This window comes from Urtica dioica, chromosome 5 (genome assembly GCF_054948205.1).
Source record: "Urtica dioica subsp. dioica isolate 48M chromosome 5, U.dioica_male_clone48M_v1_H2, whole genome shotgun sequence".
Lineage (NCBI taxonomy): Eukaryota > Viridiplantae > Streptophyta > Magnoliopsida > Rosales > Urticaceae > Urtica > Urtica dioica.
This window is the reverse complement of record NC_142760.1, coordinates 9,244,592-9,267,355: the sequence shown is the minus strand read 5'-3', so window position 1 is coordinate 9,267,355 and position 22,764 is coordinate 9,244,592. Positions and strand designations below refer to the sequence as shown.

General features: G+C 34.0%; 3 protein-coding genes across 3 annotated transcripts; 1 reads left to right on the top strand and 2 right to left on the bottom strand.

The window, feature by feature from the left end:
* Window positions 1-368: 368 nt before the first annotated feature.
* LOC149395106 (bidirectional sugar transporter SWEET7b-like) lies at window positions 369-1,957 on the bottom strand. The gene is made up of 6 exons (XM_089615396.1): window positions 1,915-1,957; window positions 1,733-1,769; window positions 1,361-1,577; window positions 1,129-1,290; window positions 609-728; window positions 369-527 (listed from the first exon to the last, which is right to left on the bottom strand). Exons 1-6 carry the CDS (start codon window positions 1,955-1,957, stop codon window positions 396-398), a joined length of 711 nt encoding a protein of 236 aa, XP_089471522.1. The 3' UTR covers window positions 369-395.
* A 6,954-nt stretch (window positions 1,958-8,911) lies between these two features.
* On the bottom strand, window positions 8,912-13,966 carry LOC149395105 (uncharacterized). The gene is made up of 14 exons (XM_089615394.1): window positions 13,496-13,966; window positions 13,321-13,400; window positions 13,121-13,221; window positions 12,909-13,031; window positions 12,708-12,777; window positions 12,341-12,427; window positions 12,163-12,228; window positions 11,949-12,041; window positions 11,724-11,780; window positions 11,498-11,626; window positions 11,150-11,240; window positions 10,460-10,548; window positions 9,798-9,991; window positions 8,912-9,235 (listed from the first exon to the last, which is right to left on the bottom strand). Exons 1-14 carry the CDS (start codon window positions 13,725-13,727, stop codon window positions 9,157-9,159), a joined length of 1,491 nt encoding a protein of 496 aa, XP_089471520.1. The 5' UTR covers window positions 13,728-13,966; the 3' UTR covers window positions 8,912-9,156.
* A 5,651-nt stretch (window positions 13,967-19,617) lies between these two features.
* Window positions 19,618-22,287, top strand: LOC149395104 (transmembrane protein (DUF788)). The gene is made up of 5 exons (XM_089613987.1): window positions 19,618-19,833; window positions 20,148-20,341; window positions 21,167-21,251; window positions 21,722-21,787; window positions 21,909-22,287. The coding sequence occupies exons 1-5, from the start codon at window positions 19,750-19,752 to the stop codon at window positions 21,996-21,998; spliced, it is 519 nt and encodes a 172-aa protein (XP_089470113.1). The 5' UTR covers window positions 19,618-19,749; the 3' UTR covers window positions 21,999-22,287.
* The last annotated feature ends 477 nt before the right edge of the window (window positions 22,288-22,764 follow it).

Here is a 22,764-nt window from a genome sequence, read left to right as displayed (position 1 = left end):
AAAATTTACACTTTTGACTCATTTTCTAAAAAATTTATATTTTTTACCCTGAAAATTTAAATTTTTATTAGTATTAATACTAATAAAAATTTAAATTTTCAGGGTAAAAAATATAAATTTTTTAGAGCCCCCGGTGAGTTTGGACCGGCCCTGACGTTGACTATATAGCAATCTCAAACGTCTAAATAGCTAATTACCTAAACGAAGAATCGAATTAAACTCAAAACTGTTGATATACATGCTTGACAAATCTCTCGATTTACAAGATAGCCTGCATGAAAATATACCCTCAAAATTTGAAATGACATGAAAAAAAACAAAAAAACAAAAAAACAAAACAAAAACAAAAACAAACAAAAAAACCTAGCAAAGTAAACCTAAAAAAAATGACTTCTTCAAACAATCTCAATTTCACTTGGCTGAGCAACTTTCTGGTCCTCTTCAACTTCCTTGACTCCCCAGAAATAGTAGTATCCGTACAAGAAGAGCTGAATGAGAGCCAAGATCGAACCCAACCCATTGCACACCTGTGTACGACATAATATTAGCATATTATATAGTATGAAATTAAGTAACATGAATGAGTAAAAATTGTTGTAATTACGTACCAAGATGTAGATATCGAAGATGATGAGCGAGTAGGAAGTCCAGATGAAAGCGTTCAAGAGCGACGCCAATGAAAGAGTGAACGGCATGTACTTCACGCTCCTAGTCTTGATCACCTTGAACTATAACCAAAAAAAAAATTAAAAATTAAAAATTGATTCACAAAAATTAGATAATAAATAACAAATTTCTAAGCACATAAGCCTTTCGAATTTGTAAATTACTACATAATCGATTTTGTTAGTTATAAATAAATAGTCGTTCAGTGTCATGAGAACAATTCGAACATTTTATACACTGTTTTGTGTATTACGTGGTCATGTTAATAACTAACGATAATGCGTGACTACCAAAAAATTTGACTGCTTACTTATAACTAACGAAAAATAGACTGCATAACAATTTGATTATTTTTGTAGAGCTATATATTTAAAGAACTCATTACTTTTGATAAAAATAAAAAATAAAAAAAAATAAAAAAAAAAAAACTCATTAATTACACGAGGTAAAATTAATTATTACCATGACGGTGAGCGGCGCGGCGTACATGATGATGTTGAAGACGTCGCAGAGAACTCCGACGAAGAGCGACCGTCTCGTCGTCCCATGGAAGGCCAACAGAGCCGCGGCGGCCACGGCGGCCCCGAAGACCACCGTGCCGGAGAGTCCGTACGCCACCTTTTTCTGTTGAATAATAAATTCACATAAACAGTTGAATTAATATATTTTGTTGGGAGGGTGTGAAATTACTTACGCGTCCTTTGGAGTCGGAGTAGAGGAAGAAGATGGCGAGGTAGATGAGCTCGAGGGCGAGTCCGATGCCGTTGATGGTGATGACGAGAAGGCTGTCGGGATGGATGAACGGCATTCCGTACAACACCCACAGAAGACAGTTCAGCACCGCCGCCATGTACGGCACCGGAGAAAACTCCTCCGTCGACTTCTTCTTTATTATCCCATAGAATGTCGGCCTGAATAATTTACAGAGCCACTGATTTAATCGCAGCCATTGGAACATAACTAACTCTGATCTAACGGCTGAGCTTATAACGACTCAGGGAAATATGAGTGTGAATTAAAGCAAAAGAAACTGTTGATGAACTGATAACTGTGAATTATTACTTACGCTGGGGAAAGAAAGAGTCCGAAAGAAATCACATTCCCTGCGAGAACGAAAGACGAGATCAATATTATTATGCGATGAATGATTAAGGATTCAATCAGGAAGATCTGATATTCACTGCAATTAACTGATCGGAAGATGATATATAACATCGAGAGAGAGAGAGAGAGAGAGAATGTACTGACCAATGATTCCGACGATGGTGTGAAGAGCTTCAGCGGAAACCATCTTGGATGAGTCTTGAGAGAAACAGAAAAGAAGAGAGAGCAACGATTAAAGCAGAGAGAGTGGTAGGAGTGTTTGTGAATGGCGTGAGGCCTCTATTTATACTAGTTTCTTTGGGTGCTTGCGCGCATTAGAGATCCGATTCAGTTACGCAATCGAATATCACGATTTTATAAATATTATTCGAGAGTACTTAGATTTGAATTACTAAGTGTACTCGAATAATATTTGGAGGAGTTAAATATTTTCTTGTTATGATTTTGTTTTCTCGTCTGAGTTCAAATAATACTTGAAGTTACGTTTGACCTTAGTTTTTTCAAACTTTATTAGATTTGATTGTGGAGATCATCTACACACATTGTGTGAGTCGGATTGGGTGAGATGAACTGAGCTTTCGCTTAGCTCGCTTACCTGAATAGTACTCATTCTTGATTCCCGCCAAATAGTCTCTCTCTCTTGGGTCGGACTCTCCTCACATAGAAAGCTAGGCCCATCAATCTTTTTAAGGTTTTTTTTTTTTGGGGGGGGGGTTGAAAGAAGGTGTATAGTAGTAATTTCAAATGTACTGTCCAAATTTTAAAATTTATGATATGGATATTAATGTTTTATGGTTTTTCGACTTAAGAATTATTTATAAACTCGGCCGAACTTTGAAACAAGTGAACAGTTTGTTCGCAATAAAGAAATACAGCTCAAAACACGAGTAAAATAGTACATGATTAGTGTACGTACTCATGTAATTAAATTGATTAAGACGGTATTTCTAGCATAAAGTTCAAAAGCCGACTATAGATAAACATTTTTTTAATATTTTTTAGTCATGTAATACACAATATATCAACATTTTTCGGTGACAAATTACAGAATAAAACAAAAAAACTCTTAACGTTTTAATCTTCAAGGTTAAATGATTTATACTATATCAACATTAGCATGTGAAATAACTATGGAATAATCTACTTACTTACCCTAAAAACATGGATAAATTTTACAAAAATTAGGTAACTAGCTAATTAAAACGTTTGGAATTTTTTTATAGGCAACGTTTCATAAATCTTACATAAATAACCATAAAAATAACGACCTGACATTCTTGATTTGTCATTTCATTTAAATAAAATGGTATAATATTTACGTCAATTTATACATGTGAATACATATACGTGATTATTTATCTAAGATTTACGAAACGTTGGTTATGTAGCAATGTGAAACTGTAAATATGACTATATACTTATTGGACCCTAAATTTTAAGGCCGAAACGTTTCGTCAGCCTGATGTTTGCTGCGTGGAAATTGTTTTTAATTTTTTCCATTATTATTTTGAAGGAAAAAAAGAGGTACTGAAAAAAAAAAAAAAAAAAAAAAAAAAAAAAAAAAAAAAAAAAAAACTCACCGCCCCCAAAAGGTGCGACGGAGAGGAAAAATCACCCCATTACATCTCATTAAACTGTGACAATCCGCCACACTTCTCCCGCACAAGGGGCGGGAGATCCCTTAACTAAAAGAATCCGGAAGCTCGGGATTGAGCTGCGCATTTACACACTTTATGGGTCGCGACATTCGAGCTCCTCGGAATCCAGTTGAAATAAAAATAAATCAAACCAATACATCGAGTCAATTACAGCAAAAAATAAACTAACCATAGACCAATACAAGGAACTTTTGGCCTTTTTCAAACTGAGCATAACTCCTTGGTTATCACCTCAAATTCCACATTCCTCAACAGCCGAGATTTAGCCATGTTACTCGCCATAAGCTCTCCATACAACTCTGCCTCCGTGTGTAGAAGTCTGGCAGCAATCAGACAAACCCAAAGCACATCGCCATTACTGTCACGAGCGACCACACTCACCACGACGGAGCCTTGACTAAAAGTTGCATCGGAATTAAGTTTGATTAGACCTGTCTTGGGGGAAAATCACCATTCTCTCGCCTTATTCATGATGCTCACAACTTCGAAGTCTCTCTCCGCTCTAACTTTGGAATGCTCGTGACTCTTCGAAAAAATTCTATTAAGAGCCCCATCTAAGCTAAACTCAACGCCATTCGTCCAACTCTAATTCCTATGGACATGTCGTACTGTCTCATGTTTTTCTTTTCATTTTTCTTTCACTCTGTGCAGGGCTCTCTCTCTCTCTCTCTCTCTCTCTCTCTCTCTCTCTCTCTCTCTCTCTCTCTCTCTCTCTCTCTCTCTCTCTCTCTCTCTCTCTCTCTCTCTCTCTCTCTCTCTCTCTCTCTCTCTCTCTCTCTCTCTCTCTCTCTCTCTCTCTCTCTAATAAGTAATAACTAATAAGTTGCATCAATTTGTTTTCTCTAAAGCACGTCAACAGTCCCATATCATCTTACTATACAACAACAACAACAACAAAAAAGTATACTGTATCTATGAGCATATTGCATATACTTGAAAATAAATAACTTATTATATTATATTGAGTCAAGCGGCTATATAGCCAAATAGAACTTAAGCTTTTGCAAAATAGCCATAGTTTGTCAACTATAAGCAAACTAGCCCAAGTAAGATTAATCTAGACTAGATTAAATTTAATCTCAACGAACTATAAAGATATAATGTAAGCTTTATGAAAACTGGATTAAAATTAATCGAGACGTGATTAAAAGTCATAGTACTCTCAATTGGTTGTTTTGCTATACCTAATGAAACTATGACTATTTTGCAAAAGTCATAGTTTGAATTGGCTACTTCATACCATTTTTCCTATTATATATATGTAGTATGATTCATACGAACTATATAAATCATATATATATATATATATATATATATATATATATATAACATAACCTATTATTTTTTATATGTAATATGATTCGTACTAACTATATAAATCATATGTACATGAATCAATATTGAAAATTTAAAGTTTATGTATACTTCATAAATTATACATGTAACATTATTTTTTTGGTAAAATTTATATATACATGAGCCATTATTTTGAATTTTATACAAGTATTATAGTTTTACAATTTTACAGATTAGGTGTGTATATATATTTTAAAACTGTTATTTAGTTGATAAATCAAAATTCTTATTAAAAAATTAACAATTTGTTCAATGAGTTTAATTATTGTAAAAATTATTAACAATTTGTGGTACCGAGGATAGTCTAGTGGTAATTCCACACCGTCGTGGGTTCAATCCCACTGCAGCGAAGCTGCCTTAAAAAAAATATTGTAAATTTTCTTCATGTCATGCTTTTTTTTTTCCTTCAGAACTCAATTTATTTGTTTTATCCATTGTAATTTGCTATCAACTCCTCTAAAGTATATAATATGACTCCTTGTTACATGTAATTAGAATCTAAAACAGTGATAATTTTGACAAAATTATTTTTCTAGTGAAAGTAGCTAGAATTAATTAAAAAAAAAACTAATTTTAAATGGTTCAAAATAGATTAATTGAGAATAAAAAAAATTAGGAAACACAACTAAAACAATTTTAATAGACTAATATTTTATGATCAATTGAGATTAATCATCAATGTATATACCATAATTCAAATGGACAGAAGCTTTTGTTAAAGTTCACAGATAATTTTTGTCAACTAGCCTTTGAGAAATGCATGCCCAAAACTCATTCATTAACTTTCATTCTTTTTACTATTTCTATTTTTCTTATTTTTAGTTTATGCAAATTAATTTTATGCATGCACGCACATCGGCGCGTGATCGAAAGTACCAAAGTTTTAAATTCCGAGGAAATCGGATGAAAACAAGTCCGGAATCCGTTTTTTTCAAAGTCCGGCATCGGAATGAACAAAACCGGAGTTTTCCGTCAAATCTGGGGATTCCGGACCGGGAACCAGACCGAATTCCTGTTTGCTCCAGTTCATTCTATTTAAAAAAAAAAAAAAAAAAACCGGGGTATAAAACCCGGAAACCACCCCAAATATTTCATTTTTGACGGGAAGTTTGCTAATTTTTTATGATTTTGAGTTTTTCTTTTAAATTTTTTGTTAATTTCTGATGTTTAAGTTTAAATTCATTATTTTGAACATCATTCTAGTGTTTATTTTGAGTTTGTGTTCATTTTTTCCAAAAAATAAAAATAAAAAATTTAATCCGAAAATAGTTGATGTTAGTTTGATAATTGTTGGTTTAATTTAGTTTTTGATGATTGTTAGTTTATTTTAGTTTAGAGATTTGATTATTTTTTACTCTAATTTCTTAATTTGTAGGTTAGAAGAATGGCGCCCCCGACCCAGTTAGGAGATATTGTACGCATGTTGCCGGAAAAAACAATGCGCACCGTTTGTACTTTGTATTGAACTTAGTTTTTGTTGTGTTTGTATTTGGTAATGTACTGAAAACATTGTAGACTATTTTCAATTTTATGATTTTAACCTCTGTACTTTGTATATTTTTTCACTGGATTCCTCTCAGTAAATACAGTATTTGACGATATTCATCAACGGTAACGATAAGTTAAACAGTACAGTTAACTATTTTCTTTTCTGCTTTCCACAATATTCTTTTGGTGTACCAGTGGTTACCAGTAATTTTTGAACTCCGAAGCGGTAACAGTAACAGAATTTCGATCTTTGATCGAAACTAGCAATGTATTCGATTTCAAACTATAAACAAATTAAAAGTAGCGAGGTATTTGTATTTTTTATATATAAAAAATAAAATAAAAATCATGGACTTCCAAATACATAAAAAAAAAAAAAAAAAAAAAAAAAAATTGGCGATAAAAACTAAAATTACAATTTTCAATAAATGAGGTGTTGATATTCACATAATCAAATCACTTGAGCTTGTGCTCAGGCTTATGAGTGATATCGAAATCAACATGAACCAAGTCCAGTTATAAATACCTCGTCTAATTCAACTTTGCGAATATCATAGAAGATTTAAACAAATAAGTGTTTATTAGTATGCAGCGGCAAATTAAAACAATTTTCTAATAAAAACCCTAGCCGCCTCTCCAGACCTGGGAAAAAATCATAGTCTCTCTTTGAAGCTTTTGTCACCTCCCTCCTGGGAAACAGACGCCGGCGTTGGTCGGCTCCGGCCTGCGAGGGAGGATTGAAGGATCTCTAGTGCTATCTACTGAAGCTCTCTTTTTTCATCCTCGCCTCCATGGGATTCCGAGTTCCGACGCCGATTCTGGAGTTCGCCGACTTGCTTCGACTTTGGCGGATCGTTGGTGGTGTTGGAGTCTTGGCGACGACGGATTTTGCAGGGCTGCTCAGTTAACGACCAGATCTGAATTTTCTGATCTAGTTATGGATCCTACTCATCTTTGGCGGATCTGATTCTCATTGATGGAGCTCCTGCCGTTCAGTCCGTCACTCCTGCCGTCCACGAGGTCAAGCCCTGGAGTGCCAAGATCTGCGGTGTGAGTTTTGTTGTATGGGTTGGAATTTGGTGTTTCTGCATTGGGTATAAGAGAGATCTCATTAACTTACTTTATAGTTTTGAGTCTGGGTTTTTTATTTTCCTGTTTTGGATGTTGAATGTACTTTTTATTTTGGTGTTTGTCTTATTTTGTTTTTTATTGGAAATGGATTAGCTATTTTCCACTGTCCCATTTTTTGCTTCCTGTTAGAGTTTTGTCTATACAGGCTGAAGAATATCTTTTTCATGGTTATCGAACAGCGGTTGGTTGGACCTCTCCATCAACCATTGTGGGTTTATTGAAAGAGCCAAATGAGTGCTCGAATTTTAATGTGCTTCATATCTCTCCTCTTGACGGAAGTGTGCACAAGATGAGCGAACACTTGTACTTAGTGTTAGTTTCTTTCCGACCTAAGTTCGAGTTGTGTTTAAGATATTATTCTCCTGTATCAATAGGTATTTTACCCGTTTTCTAATAGAAGCTTCGTGCAATTATTAAAAAAAATATTTAAACAAATATCACTAGATCTCATTTTTTTGTGATTATTCACAAATTAGTGAATGATAAACATTATAAAATTACAAATTGAGATGACTACGAGGGGATTAATTTAACACAAGATTATCATGACATTTTGTTTTTTTTTTAAGGCAACTTCGCTGCAGTGGGGATTGAACCCACGACCTCCACACAGGAGATGGTGTGGAATTACCACTAGGCTATTCTAGGTACCACTCATGACATTTTGTTTAAAACTTCAAAGGTATTCCTTATTCGAGTTTTTAAACATATGGAAAAATATTTGGGTAAATAATTGTAAAAAATAAATAAATAAATAAATCAGATCTCAAATATCATTAGGTATTTCAGCCAAAGCTCTCTCTTGTAACTCAAGAAGGAGAAAAGGGTTCCAACATACATCACTAGGAAATTCTTTGGCTAGCTTGTGAGCTAACATATTATTAAGTCTAGGAATGAAAGTAACCTCACACCAACACAATCTAGCAAAATTACTAATAATATCCGCTATGATAAGGCCCACATCTTTAGTCGGAAACATCTTCACAATCCGATGGCATCACCACTTTCGAAAAGTCTCTAACAAGGGCTTCCTCCAAACAATGTAAAATCATCATCGCTTCCCCAATCAAAGGGCCAAAAGACCAGGCAAGAAGAGCACTGTATATAGTTTGATTTTATACAAAATATATGCAACATCCAATAAACTAATATAAAAGGTTTTACTTCTTTTTTAAGCACTCAACTATTCACAGTAAGGTAACAAAAAAAGTGAAAAAATTTCATCCACATCCCAAATTTCTATAAGATCGAGCTATCGAAATTCCGCAAGAATCAGCATTTCAAACCTTGAATTAAACAAAAATTGAGGGCTTACTAGGATGGCTTCATTATAACCTATGTGATAAATTCATTATAACTTTTTTATATTATGCAAACAATATTTCTATGCAAACAATATTTCTATGCAAACAATATTTCATAGAAAATAATTAATTTTTAGATCAAAATATCATTTAAGAGCTTAGAAAAAGATATAGGTAGATCATATACACGGCCAAATTTTCAGGTGGAAAATAATGATTATATTTTTATAATGAATGGAGTATATCAGGTGTATTACTGAAGCCATAAACTGTTCGCTCCACAGTTCACAAGCTATGATACAACTCATTGCATCTTATTGGAGAAAGATAAAAACAGATCTAGTGAAATCTGTATGCACAGCTTGTGATGATTGCCAATTTTTGGTCTCACACAATGGTAATTTTGTGCATCTCTGTGTCGAAATCGCTGAACGCACCAAAGTAACAACTTAATTCACCGATGGCTGTTCCTCAGCTAACCTGACCGCGTGTTGTTCCAGGTACTCTTCGCTGTTCATCTCTGTTAATCTGCATTTAAATATCAGTCATCATATTACAAGCAAACCTACGGCTTTCACCCAAAAAAAGATCTACAACCTTCTTCAATCCAGTCCAAGAAGTTATACTAATTGTATTAAATGCCTGTGGAATCAGACAAAGATTGGGTTGCAAACTTCATGCATTTTAATAATAAATATAGGGTAAAACAGAACACAATGATAAATTTTCCGGACTTTGGCTCCCAAAGGAATCTCTTCCTCTACTATACACTATCATACACTTTTCATCATTTCTTTCACCATAATTACCTCCCGTTAAAGATTAACATTACTTCTAATTATAAAACAGATCATATAAAAACAGCCGTCATACCCAATCAAGAGAATTGACCTAAACGACCCAAATCTACTGATAATTTATAATTACAGGCGCATGAAATACTTGAAAACAATCCACGGTTTATAATTTTATATGCAGTAACCGAAACATGAGAAAGCATTCCATAACAAAGAGGAGAGAAATCTAAAATTATACGTACTTCACACACTGCAATTTGTGAGACATTTAACTAATGGGAGCGATATCGTACCTACTAACTGTGCGATCCTTAGCAAAACCCAGTTCGTTATCCACGCAAAGGTCAAGATCGTCATTTCTCCTTGAGCGAGAGGAGGTTCTGGGCGCAATCTGCTGAGCATCAGAGACCGTCATAACTCTTTCAAAAAGGTCGAACGGAGTTCCCTCGGCTGTACACAAAAGCCTGGCCTTGTTCTCGTACATCACCTGCGATCATCGAGGCACAAAACGATCTAATTTATTCATTATATACTCCTAGAAGAACAGATCTGACGGAGAAAAAGGAACTCTATTGTCTGACCAATGAGTTTTCTAATAATGCCCACATTCGAATAACTTTGTTTTTTTACTTCATGTCTCGGAAAAAAATAAGCATGTAAATTCTGAAGCCCTTCTGTAACACCCAATTGCAAACAGACTATTAGATATTAGACAAACAAAATCAGTGAGCCCAAAAAGAATCCAGTTGCTTTTTAAACAGTTTTTTCTTGCAGCCTATTTTATTCCAACCATAAAATAAAAAATTCAAATTTGCTTGTATCAGTTACTGGAAATTCGTCAAGGTAGTTTCATTGCGATTAAAACTACCATAAACGAAGTTAAAAAAATGTTTTCCCAAAAAAATAAAAAAATACATAAAAGCAAAAAATTAAATTACTATCATGGTGCACATACATCAACTAAAGTGACAAATCGATACCCCGCAGTTCTGTTGTGGGGGCCGAAAATCGGGATGCCGTCCAATGCCAGTGTGTGAAACTTTTCTGTTAAGAAAAATAAGTACGAACTAAGTAAAAGTCTCAAATGCATGGTAAAATATAGGTTGAAATGAAATACAATGATAGATTTCTGGACCATCTAGAGGTGTGTGTTCTCCCTAAGGAATTTCTTCCCCCCATATCAATTTATATGAACCTCGATACACCAATAAAAAAGATATATATTTCGGACTTCTCAAGATTTCTGTGTCCTTGGGAATTTGTTAACTAAGAAAATACTGAATATCGATAGACTAAGATTTTACTAGTTATTCTAAAACCACCCTTAACTAACTAACAAATTATGATTTGTACTTCATCTCCTCAAGATCTTAACAGTTTGCCAATATATGCGAGTTGATTTGTCCTAGTGCAAACATGATATGGAGTCGAAGTGTGATTTCATGCACACACACACACACACAAAAACACCAATTGTTCCACTAGGTCCAACGACGTAAACAGAAATGCAGTCGCAATCTCACAACTAAGAGAGTAAATGTATAGTACTTTAGAGCCAGCAAAAAAACTTGACATGTAAATCTGATGTTAGGCAATTTGGATCTTATTATAAAGCATACTGAGTCTCAGACAAAACAGCACTTACTAAATAATCCAAAATAATCTGCAGCTCCGAGGGGTCTGTCGCAGAGCTCCTCGAAAGGAAAGTATGCACATCCATCGGCACCTAATGGAACCTATTTCATAGATGAAACAAAACTGCGTATTATTAAACTCCTAAGGCCTTGTTTGGAAGCTTTTCTCTTAAATTTTTTTAATAAATAAAATGAAGCGTGGAGATGCCTAAATAACACGAAATGCACCACACCATTCATCTTTTTTATTATAAATTAAAATAAAAATAAAAATAAAATAAATTAAAAAAAAACGTTATCAAACTGGGTCCAAGTAATTCATTATTATCTAAGAAAAAAAAATCTGATTTATAGTATACCCGTAGCTTTCTTCCCATCACTACTTCCACCTCTTGTGGACTAGCTTTGTGTTGTCCAATTAGTTCTTCAAATTTTTGTTTTAGAAAGCCGGATAAATCTTTACCAACAAAGTAGAAACCTTGCATAGCCTGCAGTTCGAGGGGACCCATGAAGAAATTTCTGGTTAGAAACCAATATGACGTAGATAGAATAGGACCGTAAATCCAAAAGCATATGAAAAATTACCGAGGTTAGTTTTCGATAGTCGACAGACGAACCGATTTCATGAGCTACACACCTTTCCTACAGCAAATAAATTTCCAAGTTGTTATAAAAAATTACTACTTGATATAAGGAGTTTCTAAACATTACAAATCCTTTTCCACGCTAAAAATATGAAAATGTTGGAGGTAGAATAAGAGGTATAAACATCACAACTGAAATAACACAAACTCGCATTAATTAAAATACCTTTAATGTGGCAATGAACGGAAGGAAAAGATCTCGTTGCAATCCACCTTCATATAGCTTGTCCGGAGCACGATTTGAAGTTGAAACAAGTATCTGCACTTTCATCAAGCCATAGAGAAACCACCATAGTTAATTCAATTTTCAAGTAAAAGGCATTGAAAGTCACGTTAATTATGATACTAAAGAATAGAGGGCGTGAGTTTGAACTACATACAACACCATTTCCGAACAAGTGTCCGAAAAGACGGTTTAGGATTAGTGCATCGGCTACATCGGTCACCTATGATGATGACACAGAGTAATGGGAAGATGAGAAAGTACAATATAGTCGAAAATAATCTACCCATATAATAAAAATAATAATGTTAATTTCGCTTATATTAATGGGATACCATGAACTCGTCGAGACACAACAAGACTGCTTCATCAGATATCTCTGCTGCAACAACTTCAAGCGGGTCAGCCACACCCCTGTGCTTCTGAAAATACACGGTTTTTGTTTTTTCAGTTAATTAAGAATGTGGATAACTCTATTCTAATAAAATTGTTCAAAACTGATTTCGCTGCTAAAATACATTGTCGTAATAGAGTAATACAAATAAATAAACTGTCAAATATAGTCCCCTGAGGAATTTCTTCACTAACAATCTAGTTTGTGATAATTAGTATTCTAGTTATATTAAAGGGAGGTCAGACTAAACACATAAAACACAGTTTTTCTTATCAAAATCCTTTTGATGCAGAGAACTGGATTCTTACTTGCAAGCGGCTATGTACACTCAACATGAAGTCGTGAAAATGAATCCTTTTCTTCCTCCATTCACTTGGCCTGGAAACGTGAAGACCCTTCGATCAATAAAAATAGAAATAAAAGAAATAAAAATTTGGAATTTGAAATTAAATTACAAATGATCTCGAAAGAAAAAAAAAAGTCGAGGGAAAAATAAAACAGAAACTAACAATTGGTCATAAAACAAGTCCATCAACATGGTTTTTCCTGTACCCACTCCTCCGTAAAGATATAGCCCTCTCACCGGCGAGTGAGAAGGCTGTGGAATGAAGCGAGACCAAAACCACCGACTTCTGAAAATGAAACAGAATGTCAAACACAATTCAAATTTCAAATACAACAATGGGTTCTCTCAAATAAGGCGATGAATAATTTCTTTTACCTCGAAGATTTTTCAGAAGCGCTGTACCGATCCAACTTGCACTCGTCGGCCGATTCGACTAGCTCGTCGTAGAGCCTTTGAATCTCTTTTAAAGTCCCCAACTGCAATTTCGGATTAAAAAAGAAAAAAAACACACAATATTCGGGTTTATTCTTCACTGATTTAGCACATAATTTCAAGTCTTTGATTCCATTCATTACCTGGCAAGTATCGCCATCGACGAGTTCACCAGAGGCGATCCTTCGTTCGTACTCCACAAGAGGCCCAGCTCTATTCGAGTCTGTCTCCCCACAAACAAATTAAAAATAACTTTATATATGCCTATATATATACATATGTATGAAGTATGAACAAGAAGAAAGTCTGGTGAAAAACCTCCATTGGAAAGCTTAACAGGCTCGGCCGATAGAGCTCTTGATATCGTAAACCCAGGCTGTCGAAACCGATGACGAACTTCGTTAGAATCGCTCGCGAGTTTATGCGAATAACCTGACTCGGTGCCAATTAAGCCTCTTCTTCGAGATCTTCCCAATCCGCTCGAATATTCGAAACTCCGAATAGTAAAAATCGGTCGTAAGTGTCGCACGGACCGAACCACAGCTCTCATAATTTATTTATTTTCAAGACCCACGACAATCAAGAAAAGCGAAAATTCTGGGATAATTAGAAGAAGAAGAAAAAAAAGTCAGTCGGGTATATCTTCTTGGATTGAGATTGGAAAAGACAGAAGGGAGACAGAGAATCCTAAGATATAGGAGTGTTCGATTGAGAACTTTTTTTTTTTTTTTTTTTTTGAATGTGTTCAACTTTATTTATGTCGCCGCGTTTATGTCTAGAAGAACACGTTGGTTTGCTTTTTTTTATGCGCTTTGACTTGTATATTGTAAAGCTGAGTCATCATTGCAGCATGGGTGTTACCTGGTGCTGGTCCTGCTGGATAAGCCCTTGTTAAATATTTTGGGTCCATTTTTATTGGAGACTTCCCTTTATTTAATGGGATATTGACACTAATATTATTATTTAACTCACTTATCAAAAACCAACTAAATTAAAAATTTGATAGATCTATTCCTAAATAAATGTAAAAAAAAAAAAAAAAAAAATTGCAATACTCTTAACGAAATCTGTCATAAAATACTTCAATTTCGCGACAGATTTCATTTAGAGTATTACAGTTTTTTTACATTCATTTAGTAATAGATTTATCGATTTTTTATTTTTGGTTGATTTTTTATAAGTGACAGCCAAATAGTAATATAAGTGTCAATACTCGTAATTAAATTGACAGTGTATGACTTACTAATACATTTAAGAAATTTGAAAAAAAAAATTGGGTCTTTTACTCGATAATGTCTAACATTTATAAATAAATAAATAAAAATATGATTCATTTAGCCAAAATATGTTAAATGACTAAGAAAATACAACATTCGGCATTGGTCGGAAGGCAAAAATAGAATGGCTTTCGCCGACAACCATATATAATCGAACATTATTGTTTTTACGTTGTTAGGGGTATGGTGGTTAACTGATATGCACGAGCAGTGACAAATCTAAAAATTTAACTGAGTGAGGGTACAAAAAAAATATAATAGATTAATAGACAAAACAAAACAAAAATGCAATAAAAAAGCTTCATTAAATAATAAAAATATAAAAAAAAAATTGCAATTATATATGCCAAGTTTTCATGTCTTGAAATTGTTGTATAATTGTCTTATTATCAATCCTATCGAAAACATATTTTTTTATATACACATTTAAATTATTATTCTTCAGTTGATCTCCCATTTGATTGCATAGACGATTCTTCATAATATTCATGCTTGAAAATACTCTTTCAATTTAAGCGGTAGCAAACTAGAAGAACCAATACAAGTGTGATGAGCAAATATACTAGTAGATGTACCTAGTCTTTCTTTGTTTCGACTATCTTTTTTGCAAGACCCCAAGCCCTCTAAGTCAACAAACTTCGCATTATAACGCATATTGAAAATATAATTTGAAAATATAATTTTAAGTTGGTTATCGAGCTTCAAGTGATTCGCAATAGAAAAGTCTTTGGGATAAAACTCGGCAAGACGGATCAACTTGTCATAAGCAGAAAATGAGTTGGTCAGGCACAAACATGCTACACACAAAAGAAGCTTTGTGTTTGCCTCAGTGAAACGATCATTTAACTCCAAAATTTGCATATCAATGACAGTATATTTTATTAATTTGATCTTTATCATTCCAGATTTATACGGTGTGAAATTTAAAAAAAAAAAAAGGCCTTCCGAACTCACTGTTCTCGTTCCGGTAGTATCTAAACCTAGGACAAGACTGTAGAAAATTATGCCCACTTCTAATTTGGGTTAGATTCATCAAATAAATTAATCGAACCATAAAAAATTGGCGAATTTATTTCTGCTGAAATACCTGATCCAATACATAATCCAATGAAGTATAATGTTGTTGCAGAATTTATGATGCATGCCCCACGTGGCATTGCTAAACCAAATGCTTCACGTATGAAAACATCAAACTGTTCAAAAAAAGTTCCCAAACAATTTATTTTTGAAACCATAATTGAGGATAACGGGTTTGTTCAATATAAACGAAGAGATATAAATATTACCAAAGAAATACATGGACTCAAATTAGAGAACAGATTCGTAGTACCTTATAATATAGACTTATGTCTATTTCAAGCTCATATATAAATGTTGAGGTTGCTCTCAATCAATGCTAATTAAATATTTATTCAAATATTTAACTAGAGGCCCTGATAGAGTTCAATTGTAATTGAAGAAAATGTTGTAATTGACTGAAAAATTAAATTATCGAAAAGTTGATGAAGTAAAGACATATTTAAATTGTCGATATTTAACAGGATATGAATGTATTTGAAGATTATTGAGTATCCAATAATTCATCGCCGCGAAGATCCTTCAACGCATCTTTACGACCTTTCCATGCTCTATAATATATTACTCCAACATTAAAACGGGTCCTCATAATTTTAGCAACACCCATGGGTGTAATTTGATTTGCCAATGAACCCTTGAAATCATCTTTGACACATTTGCTAAAAAGAACAGAAGATGCGTGCTTATTTTTTTGCACAATTGATTGTACATAGCATGTATGATCTTTAACATATGACCTTATAACCCACAATCCCGATTTCTTGCAAACCGAAGCATTAACTTTCCAAGAACACTCAAGATCCGAACAACCAATGCAATAACGCGTTTTACAGGATCTAAACACCTTGAATTCAAAAAGTTTTCGAACAACAATAATACCAATGGCCGTTTGCAGAACATCTTTGCGCCTAAAAACATTATTGATATTAATTTCAAAATTCATAGGAAAGTTCCTCAAATCTGGATCATCGTAGAATACAATTTCAGAGCCGAAATTATTTACTTCTTCATCACAATCTGGCAACAATGCTTTCATTGATTCAGAGCAATGTCGCTCAAACAATTTTACTGAAAAAAAAAATTTAAAAATGAACGTGACGAATCTAAACATGTATCCATAATTGAGAACAATAAAATACCTGATTCAATGAGGGAAAAGGACGATCCATCATCCATTGTGAATTAGTCGGCCAAGAGAAAAAAATGAGAAGTAAATTTTTAGATTGTTTTGAACGTTATATAATTCTGGAATTATTAGCAAAAGACGCTGATTTGGAAATCAATTTGAATATCAAAATGGCGGCCAAAATGGTATCATGAAATATACCGAAATTGAATAACAGATTGCTAATAGATAGAAAAATATTCAAATCTAATAGATAGAAAAATATTCAGGAACTCAATTTATTGCTAATTTCCGAAAATAGAAGCTAATTCAAATTAAAACAAGCGGCTAAATTTTTTTTAATATCGCAGGTTATTCAAATAGAAATTTCCTAATCGGTTTCAATATTTGATTCAAATTAAAAAAAAAAACGGCCTAATTAAAAACAGTTGGCCGAAATTAATAAGAGCAAAAATGTAAAAAAAAAAAAAAAAAAAAAAAAAAAAAAACAGTTAATAAGCTGCTACGTATGCAACGTGGCTATTTACAGAGAATTTACAAAAGGTTGGCTAATTTACAATTCCTACTGTTTAGGTGGTTTACGTAGCTAATTTTTTGTTTTTTTTTTCTTCTCTTCTTTTCTGGTAGCTTCTCTCTCTCTCTCTCTCTCTCTCTCTCTCTCTCTCTCTCTTCTTTCTGATCTTATGCGCGGAAACAAACAGAATGAAACCCTTATTGATAACATTTTCTTATTAAACATATGTGGGCTTTATATTTGGGCTCATAGTTTTCTTTGTTTTCATTCGTTGGGCTTTGGTAATGGGTTTGGTAGTTGAAAATTATGATTAAATATTAATCTGACTTAATACATAATGTAATTACTAATTTTAATAAATATGTTAAGGTTTTATAAATCATAAATATTTCTAATTTTTCATGTTTTTAAATGTTTGTTAGGACAATGCGATACACTCTGTAATACAAGGTTAAGATGCGAACATTATCACATCTAAAATTAAAATTGGCAACATAAAAAATTTCTTAGTCCACATATGTAAGGCTAATTATAAAGTTATTCCAAATGACTTGATGATACATTTTGCGAAAGTCACTTCATTCGTAGTTGTCGACGATAACGCTAAAATACCACACCATTGCCGATGTATCAACCGCAGATTCCAACGACGACTTATCTTATCTTAACTTCTCACAAACTCCATATCCGGAAATCTATGTTGAACGGTAATAACTTTTAAATATTATAAGCAATTTTTTTTAATAATGTACACGTTCTTAATATATGTTTGTACTCATTATGCAGCTCAAACGATTCACGAAAATGCGTCTCATCCAGGTATTTCATATTTCTACTTTATATGAAAAAATTATCATTTGCATTCTAATTATCAAAATTAATTTGTTTTCTTTAATTTTGTTTTATGCAATGACAAAGAAATCAACAAAATAAAGAAACTGAAAGATGATTAATTTCAAAATAAGTGTTTCACCTTTTATAAATATTTGATTGAACACCACAAACAATTTTTTATTTTTGTGCAACTTTTATTTTGATTATTTGGTGTATTTATATGGCATGTCACAAATATAATATGAACTAAAACTAATCTTATATTATTAATTTATATGTCTAAAAGTTTATTGTGTTATTTTGAATAAGTCATATTCATAAAAAAGAATGTTATTAATTATTTGATAACACTCATTAACTATAAAATACATTAAGGAACCCAAATTTTTCATAAAAATAATGTTATCAATTATTTAATAACTCATTAACAATAAAATATAGAGATTTGTTAACAAGTAGCCACTTAATGAGAGATCTTTTAAAATAATAGCCAAAGTTTGTGTTTTATTAAGCAATTAGCCAAAATAAATTAATTTGCCTAAAATGTCATCTCTCGATCTACCGATCACTACCAAACCAAAAAAATTCCAGCCACTGTGAAACCAAAGGATGTTAGACGTTGGACCCGAACTCCATGGACGCCGAACGAGTGATAAATCCTCGATTATAGATCGCAATACACTCACCGAATCCGGTGTCTCTTGATGTTCTCGCTCTGCACGGTGTCGCTCTCCACCATCGCTGCCCACCGCCCCGCGTCGTGTTCTTCTCCGGCGAACCTCACTTTGTCCACGCCGCCGAATCGCCGTCGTTCCCGGTCGGCTTCGTGGAGGTTCGACTCCAATCGACCGGTGAGGGAATCCAGGTCGCTCTGCATCTTTAGCTTCCCTTCGATTCTTTCAGGATTTGGTTCGGATTTTGGCGACGATTTCAGATTTTAGGGTTTTCGTCACAGTTAATCTGATTAACTGTGACGGACCTCTTCCGAAACGATTTCGAACATCGGCGAGTCTCGCCGTTGCGCCGATCCGGCCATTCGAAAGTCGCAAGTCTAGTTCTACATATTAACTGTGATAGTTAATCGGATTAACTGTGAAGGTTAATTCGATTAACGGTGACGATCCTCCTCCGAAAACGATCTCGAACGCCAGCGAGTCCCGTGACTGCACCGATCTGACCGTTTGAAGGTCGTAAGTCCAGTCTTGAAATCGCCAGAAGAAGCTAAGATTTGAGGGCTTCGTCGCCGAATGTCAAGACCTCGTTTTCGACGTAGACTAACGTTGGAGGCTATCTAGTTAACGGAGGCGTTCGGATCTGAAGCTAGAGTTGAAATTTCGCCGTTTGAAACTTTGATGAAAACTTCGATTCCGGCACCGGAGACGGCGGAAATGACAATTAATATTATTTACTCTGACAGTTAATAATAACAACCCTTAAGGGTATTATTGAAATATTGAAATGTTATTATAATAAATTGGCTATTTTCTTAAATATGTTAATAATTGGGTTATAATTTTAATATAGAAGGGGTTTTTGAGTTAAATAACTAACCCATCCTAAAATATATTAAGGAACCCGCCGAGCGGGTATTTTTGCTGGTATATAATACAAAAATGATTAAAAAAAAAATTAAAACACGAAAGATCATAGGGCATCCCCGACTTTTCACAGCATCGTCTTCCTCTTTCTCTTCCTTTCTTCACAGTCCGAACATTTTCATTTGCAGAGAGAGAGAGAGAGAGAGATGGCGAATCAGGGTGCGAAGAAGCGTAAGGAAGAGAACGCTCATCACATGAAGAATCTTCGCCGTCTCATCATTGCATCTAATGTACGCGCTTTTCTGTTCTCCCGATACAAGTTTTATTTTTTCAATTTTTGTTTCTCGTCGATCTCTTAGATTAAGATTCAAAGCATCTGCACAGAAACAGAAAAGGACGATTATTGATTGATTTCCGCGAGAATTTAACATTCTCTTCAATAGTTAAATTATTGACCTTCTTACTTCTGTTTTTAAAATTTTATTTTGAATTACGACCATGCAAAATTTGTAGTAGTGTAAAATAAATGTTCATAAGCTCTTGTGTGCTGATCTTGGTTGAGAAGCTGTCCAATTTTTGAGTTAAATGACCCTGGTTCGTTCAGGCTATCTATTTCTTGGCAAGGATGCTATTTTTCTATTCAAGTTTCACATGGAAGCATTGGGTCGGATTGGCCTTGACTTCTGCGGCCTATGGACTTCCTTACAAACAACTTTCCCGGATGGCCAAACCGACTTACACTGATAACGGCGAACTCATCGATGGCGGGTTCGATATGAGCACTCCCGGGATTTGTGGGTACGTCTTGTTTCGTGTTTTGAAACCTTGCTTTGGTTTGTTCCTATTGCGCTCCAAATTAGCTGATTTTGTAGTTATTTGGCTCGGCTCTATGTTGCCATTGGTGTAGAAGTAAAAGATTTAGGCATTTGTCTGTCATATTTTGTTGCTTGAAATATTTATTTATGATGATTAACGAGAGTTGTGAAGGAACAACAATGACGATGAAGAATGGATATTTATAGTTTATTCTTGTTCTCGGGATTGAACTTTACAGTTCTGCTTCTGCTTGCTTAGTATAGATAACTCCATAAATCTAATTGCTAACTACTATAGTTGAATGAATTGTTGCAAAAGGTATCTAATTAATTGACTAGCGACTCTTGTAGAGAGGAAAGCAAATAGTATAGTTATTAGCGTTAGAACCTTTGTCGAAGGAGAGATAAGTGTTTCATATGATTCTGCAGTAATTTTTTTCTTATTAATTTCGACGCTCCTCGTACTTAAATTTTATATTGTATTTTCGTGACTTAAAGGTCTAAACTAAAAATGAAGACAGGAAGTCTCCTTCTTCATGATGTTTTAGGGAAAAAACCCACTTGCTTTAGGAAACTAGTTAGTGAGACTTGTTTGATGTTAACTTGAATTCTGAAAAGTACATGTACAGATTTTATTTTCAGCGAAATTGTCGGGATTAGTCGCAAAATGTTGTTTCTTCTCACGATAGATTGACATCTGATATTCCACAAATAGTACGGTCGAGCTCTCACATGAATGTTTCTGTTTCGATTTTCTTTCAGTCTCTTGATTAAACCATTTTTTACTGGTTTATTTTTCAATTTCCAGGTATTTACATGATATGATCTACATCACAAGCTTTGTCCAACTAGCGTCCATTATCTCTGGAAAATTTTGGTACACTTATCTGGTGGTAAGATCAGTTCACATGTTCATTGTTATTATGCACTTTTAAAAATTTAAATAACAGAATACTTCAGAAGAGCTCTGTTTGGACCTTAGTTTTGCAAGAAAAATGAATTGAAACTAAACATTATTATTTTTCCTTTTAATTGGAGAAAGGAAAATAAGACAGGAAGTATTTGAGAAAATATCAAGAAAATGAATACTTAATGTAGCTTGTGCGTGGTATTCAGTGCTTGTGGGCATTTTGACCATTCGGCTAAAATTAATCGGAAAAATCAGGTTAACCAAAAAGGGAAAAAAAAAAATTAAATGTTTTTAAGAAGGAAAAAACGGTTAACCTGGTTAACAAAAAAAAAAAGGTTTTGATTTTTCCCTATTCAAAGTTTACTTTCTTGCCCATAACTCGCATCCGGTAATCCAATTCTACTTTGCAAAGGTTTGCATGATTTTGTATGGCTAACATACTAATGAACACAGATACCGGCTTTCGGAGCGTACAAATCTTTTGATTTGATAAAGGGATTCATGTCCTTTGGCTCAGAGGTAAAATTGATGACTAATTTAATGCTCTTTTTCCCTTGCTTGTCTCGCGGCAATAGTATACTTTTTATTTTAGTTTTTCATAAAATAACTAGATGTAATGTTTGGGTCTCTTGCGAAATAGGAGGGTACGGAGGATGAGAAGACTCGCAGGAAGCGAGAAAAGATGGAGAAGAAAGCTTCAAGAGGCAAGATTATCAAGGCTAGAAGATAGATATTTGACTGTTGAGAGTTATCAGTAGAACAAAAATTAGGCTGTACCATATCGCAATAACGAGGAGTTTTGACAAGGAAAACATTTTCAAATAACTGTTTCTAAATTCAGCTTTGTTGTACTTCGTTTTTTTTTTTTTTTTTTGCAATTTGTTTGGGATATAAAGGAAAACGAAAAAAGAAAGAGAAAAAAACGATTCTTTTTTCATGTGTGATAAGGAAAATGGAAGTTCATCTGTGAGACGAACTGCATGAAATTTTGAGATTGGTTAAAGGTGTTTTGGGAGGCAGTATGGGTACAGTTGTGATTAGTAGAGAGATAATGGAATTGTAGCAAATGTATAGAAAATACGGGTCCTTCAAGAATGATCAAAATCCGTTCTAGAACTGTTTAGATGATAAAGTAAACAAGAATATTGGATACAATCTGAAATAGCTGAACAATAGATTTGCAGGATAATTAGCTGAACAATTACTATCATATGCAAGATAACACAAACAAGCAAAAATAAGTACGTAGTAAAGAAGAGATGAGGAACACCGAAAATTAGTTATTCAATTCGATGATAAAATATCTAGTTGAGGCAGTGTGCCCAATGATAGAAATCAATTCACTACAACAAACAAATAAAGGTACAATTGACTCCCAGACTCCCGCAAAAGTAGTTGTCTCCCTAATCTCTCGATGAACTGCAATTCAAGCTCTTTTTAAGTAAGAGATATCTCTCTCTTCCACACAGTCCTCTTCCGAAAACCGTTAAGGGCTC

Bases quoted from the DNA above. Each gene is read 5' to 3' on its own strand.
- LOC149395106 (XM_089615396.1), bottom strand. From the start codon at position 1,957: ATGGTTTCCGCTGAAGCTCTTCACACCATCGTCGGAATCATTG. The intron at 1,770-1,914 runs GTCAGTACATTC...TCGTTCTCGCAG, and splicing joins CACCATCGTCGGAATCATTG to GGAATGTGATTTCTTTCGGA. The intron at 528-608 runs GTACGTAATTAC...TGTCGTACACAG, and splicing joins TCTTCGATATCTACATCTTG to GTGTGCAATGGGTTGGGTTC.
- LOC149395105 (XM_089615394.1), bottom strand. From the start codon at position 13,727: ATGAGAGCTGTGGTTCGGTCCGTGCGACACTTACGACCGATTTTTACT. The intron at 13,032-13,120 runs GTAAAAGAAATT...TTTCATTTTCAG, and splicing joins GCTTCTGAAAAATCTTCGAG to AAGTCGGTGGTTTTGGTCTC. The intron at 11,627-11,723 runs GTAATTTTTCAT...CTCGAACTGCAG, and splicing joins ACTATCGAAAACTAACCTCG to GCTATGCAAGGTTTCTACTT.
- LOC149395104 (XM_089613987.1), top strand. From the start codon at position 19,750: ATGGCGAATCAGGGTGCGAAGAAGCGTAAGGAAGAGAACGCTCATCAC. The intron at 21,252-21,721 runs GTAAGATCAGTT...TAATGAACACAG, and splicing joins TTTGGTACACTTATCTGGTG to ATACCGGCTTTCGGAGCGTA. The intron at 21,788-21,908 runs GTAAAATTGATG...CTTGCGAAATAG, and splicing joins TCATGTCCTTTGGCTCAGAG to GAGGGTACGGAGGATGAGAA.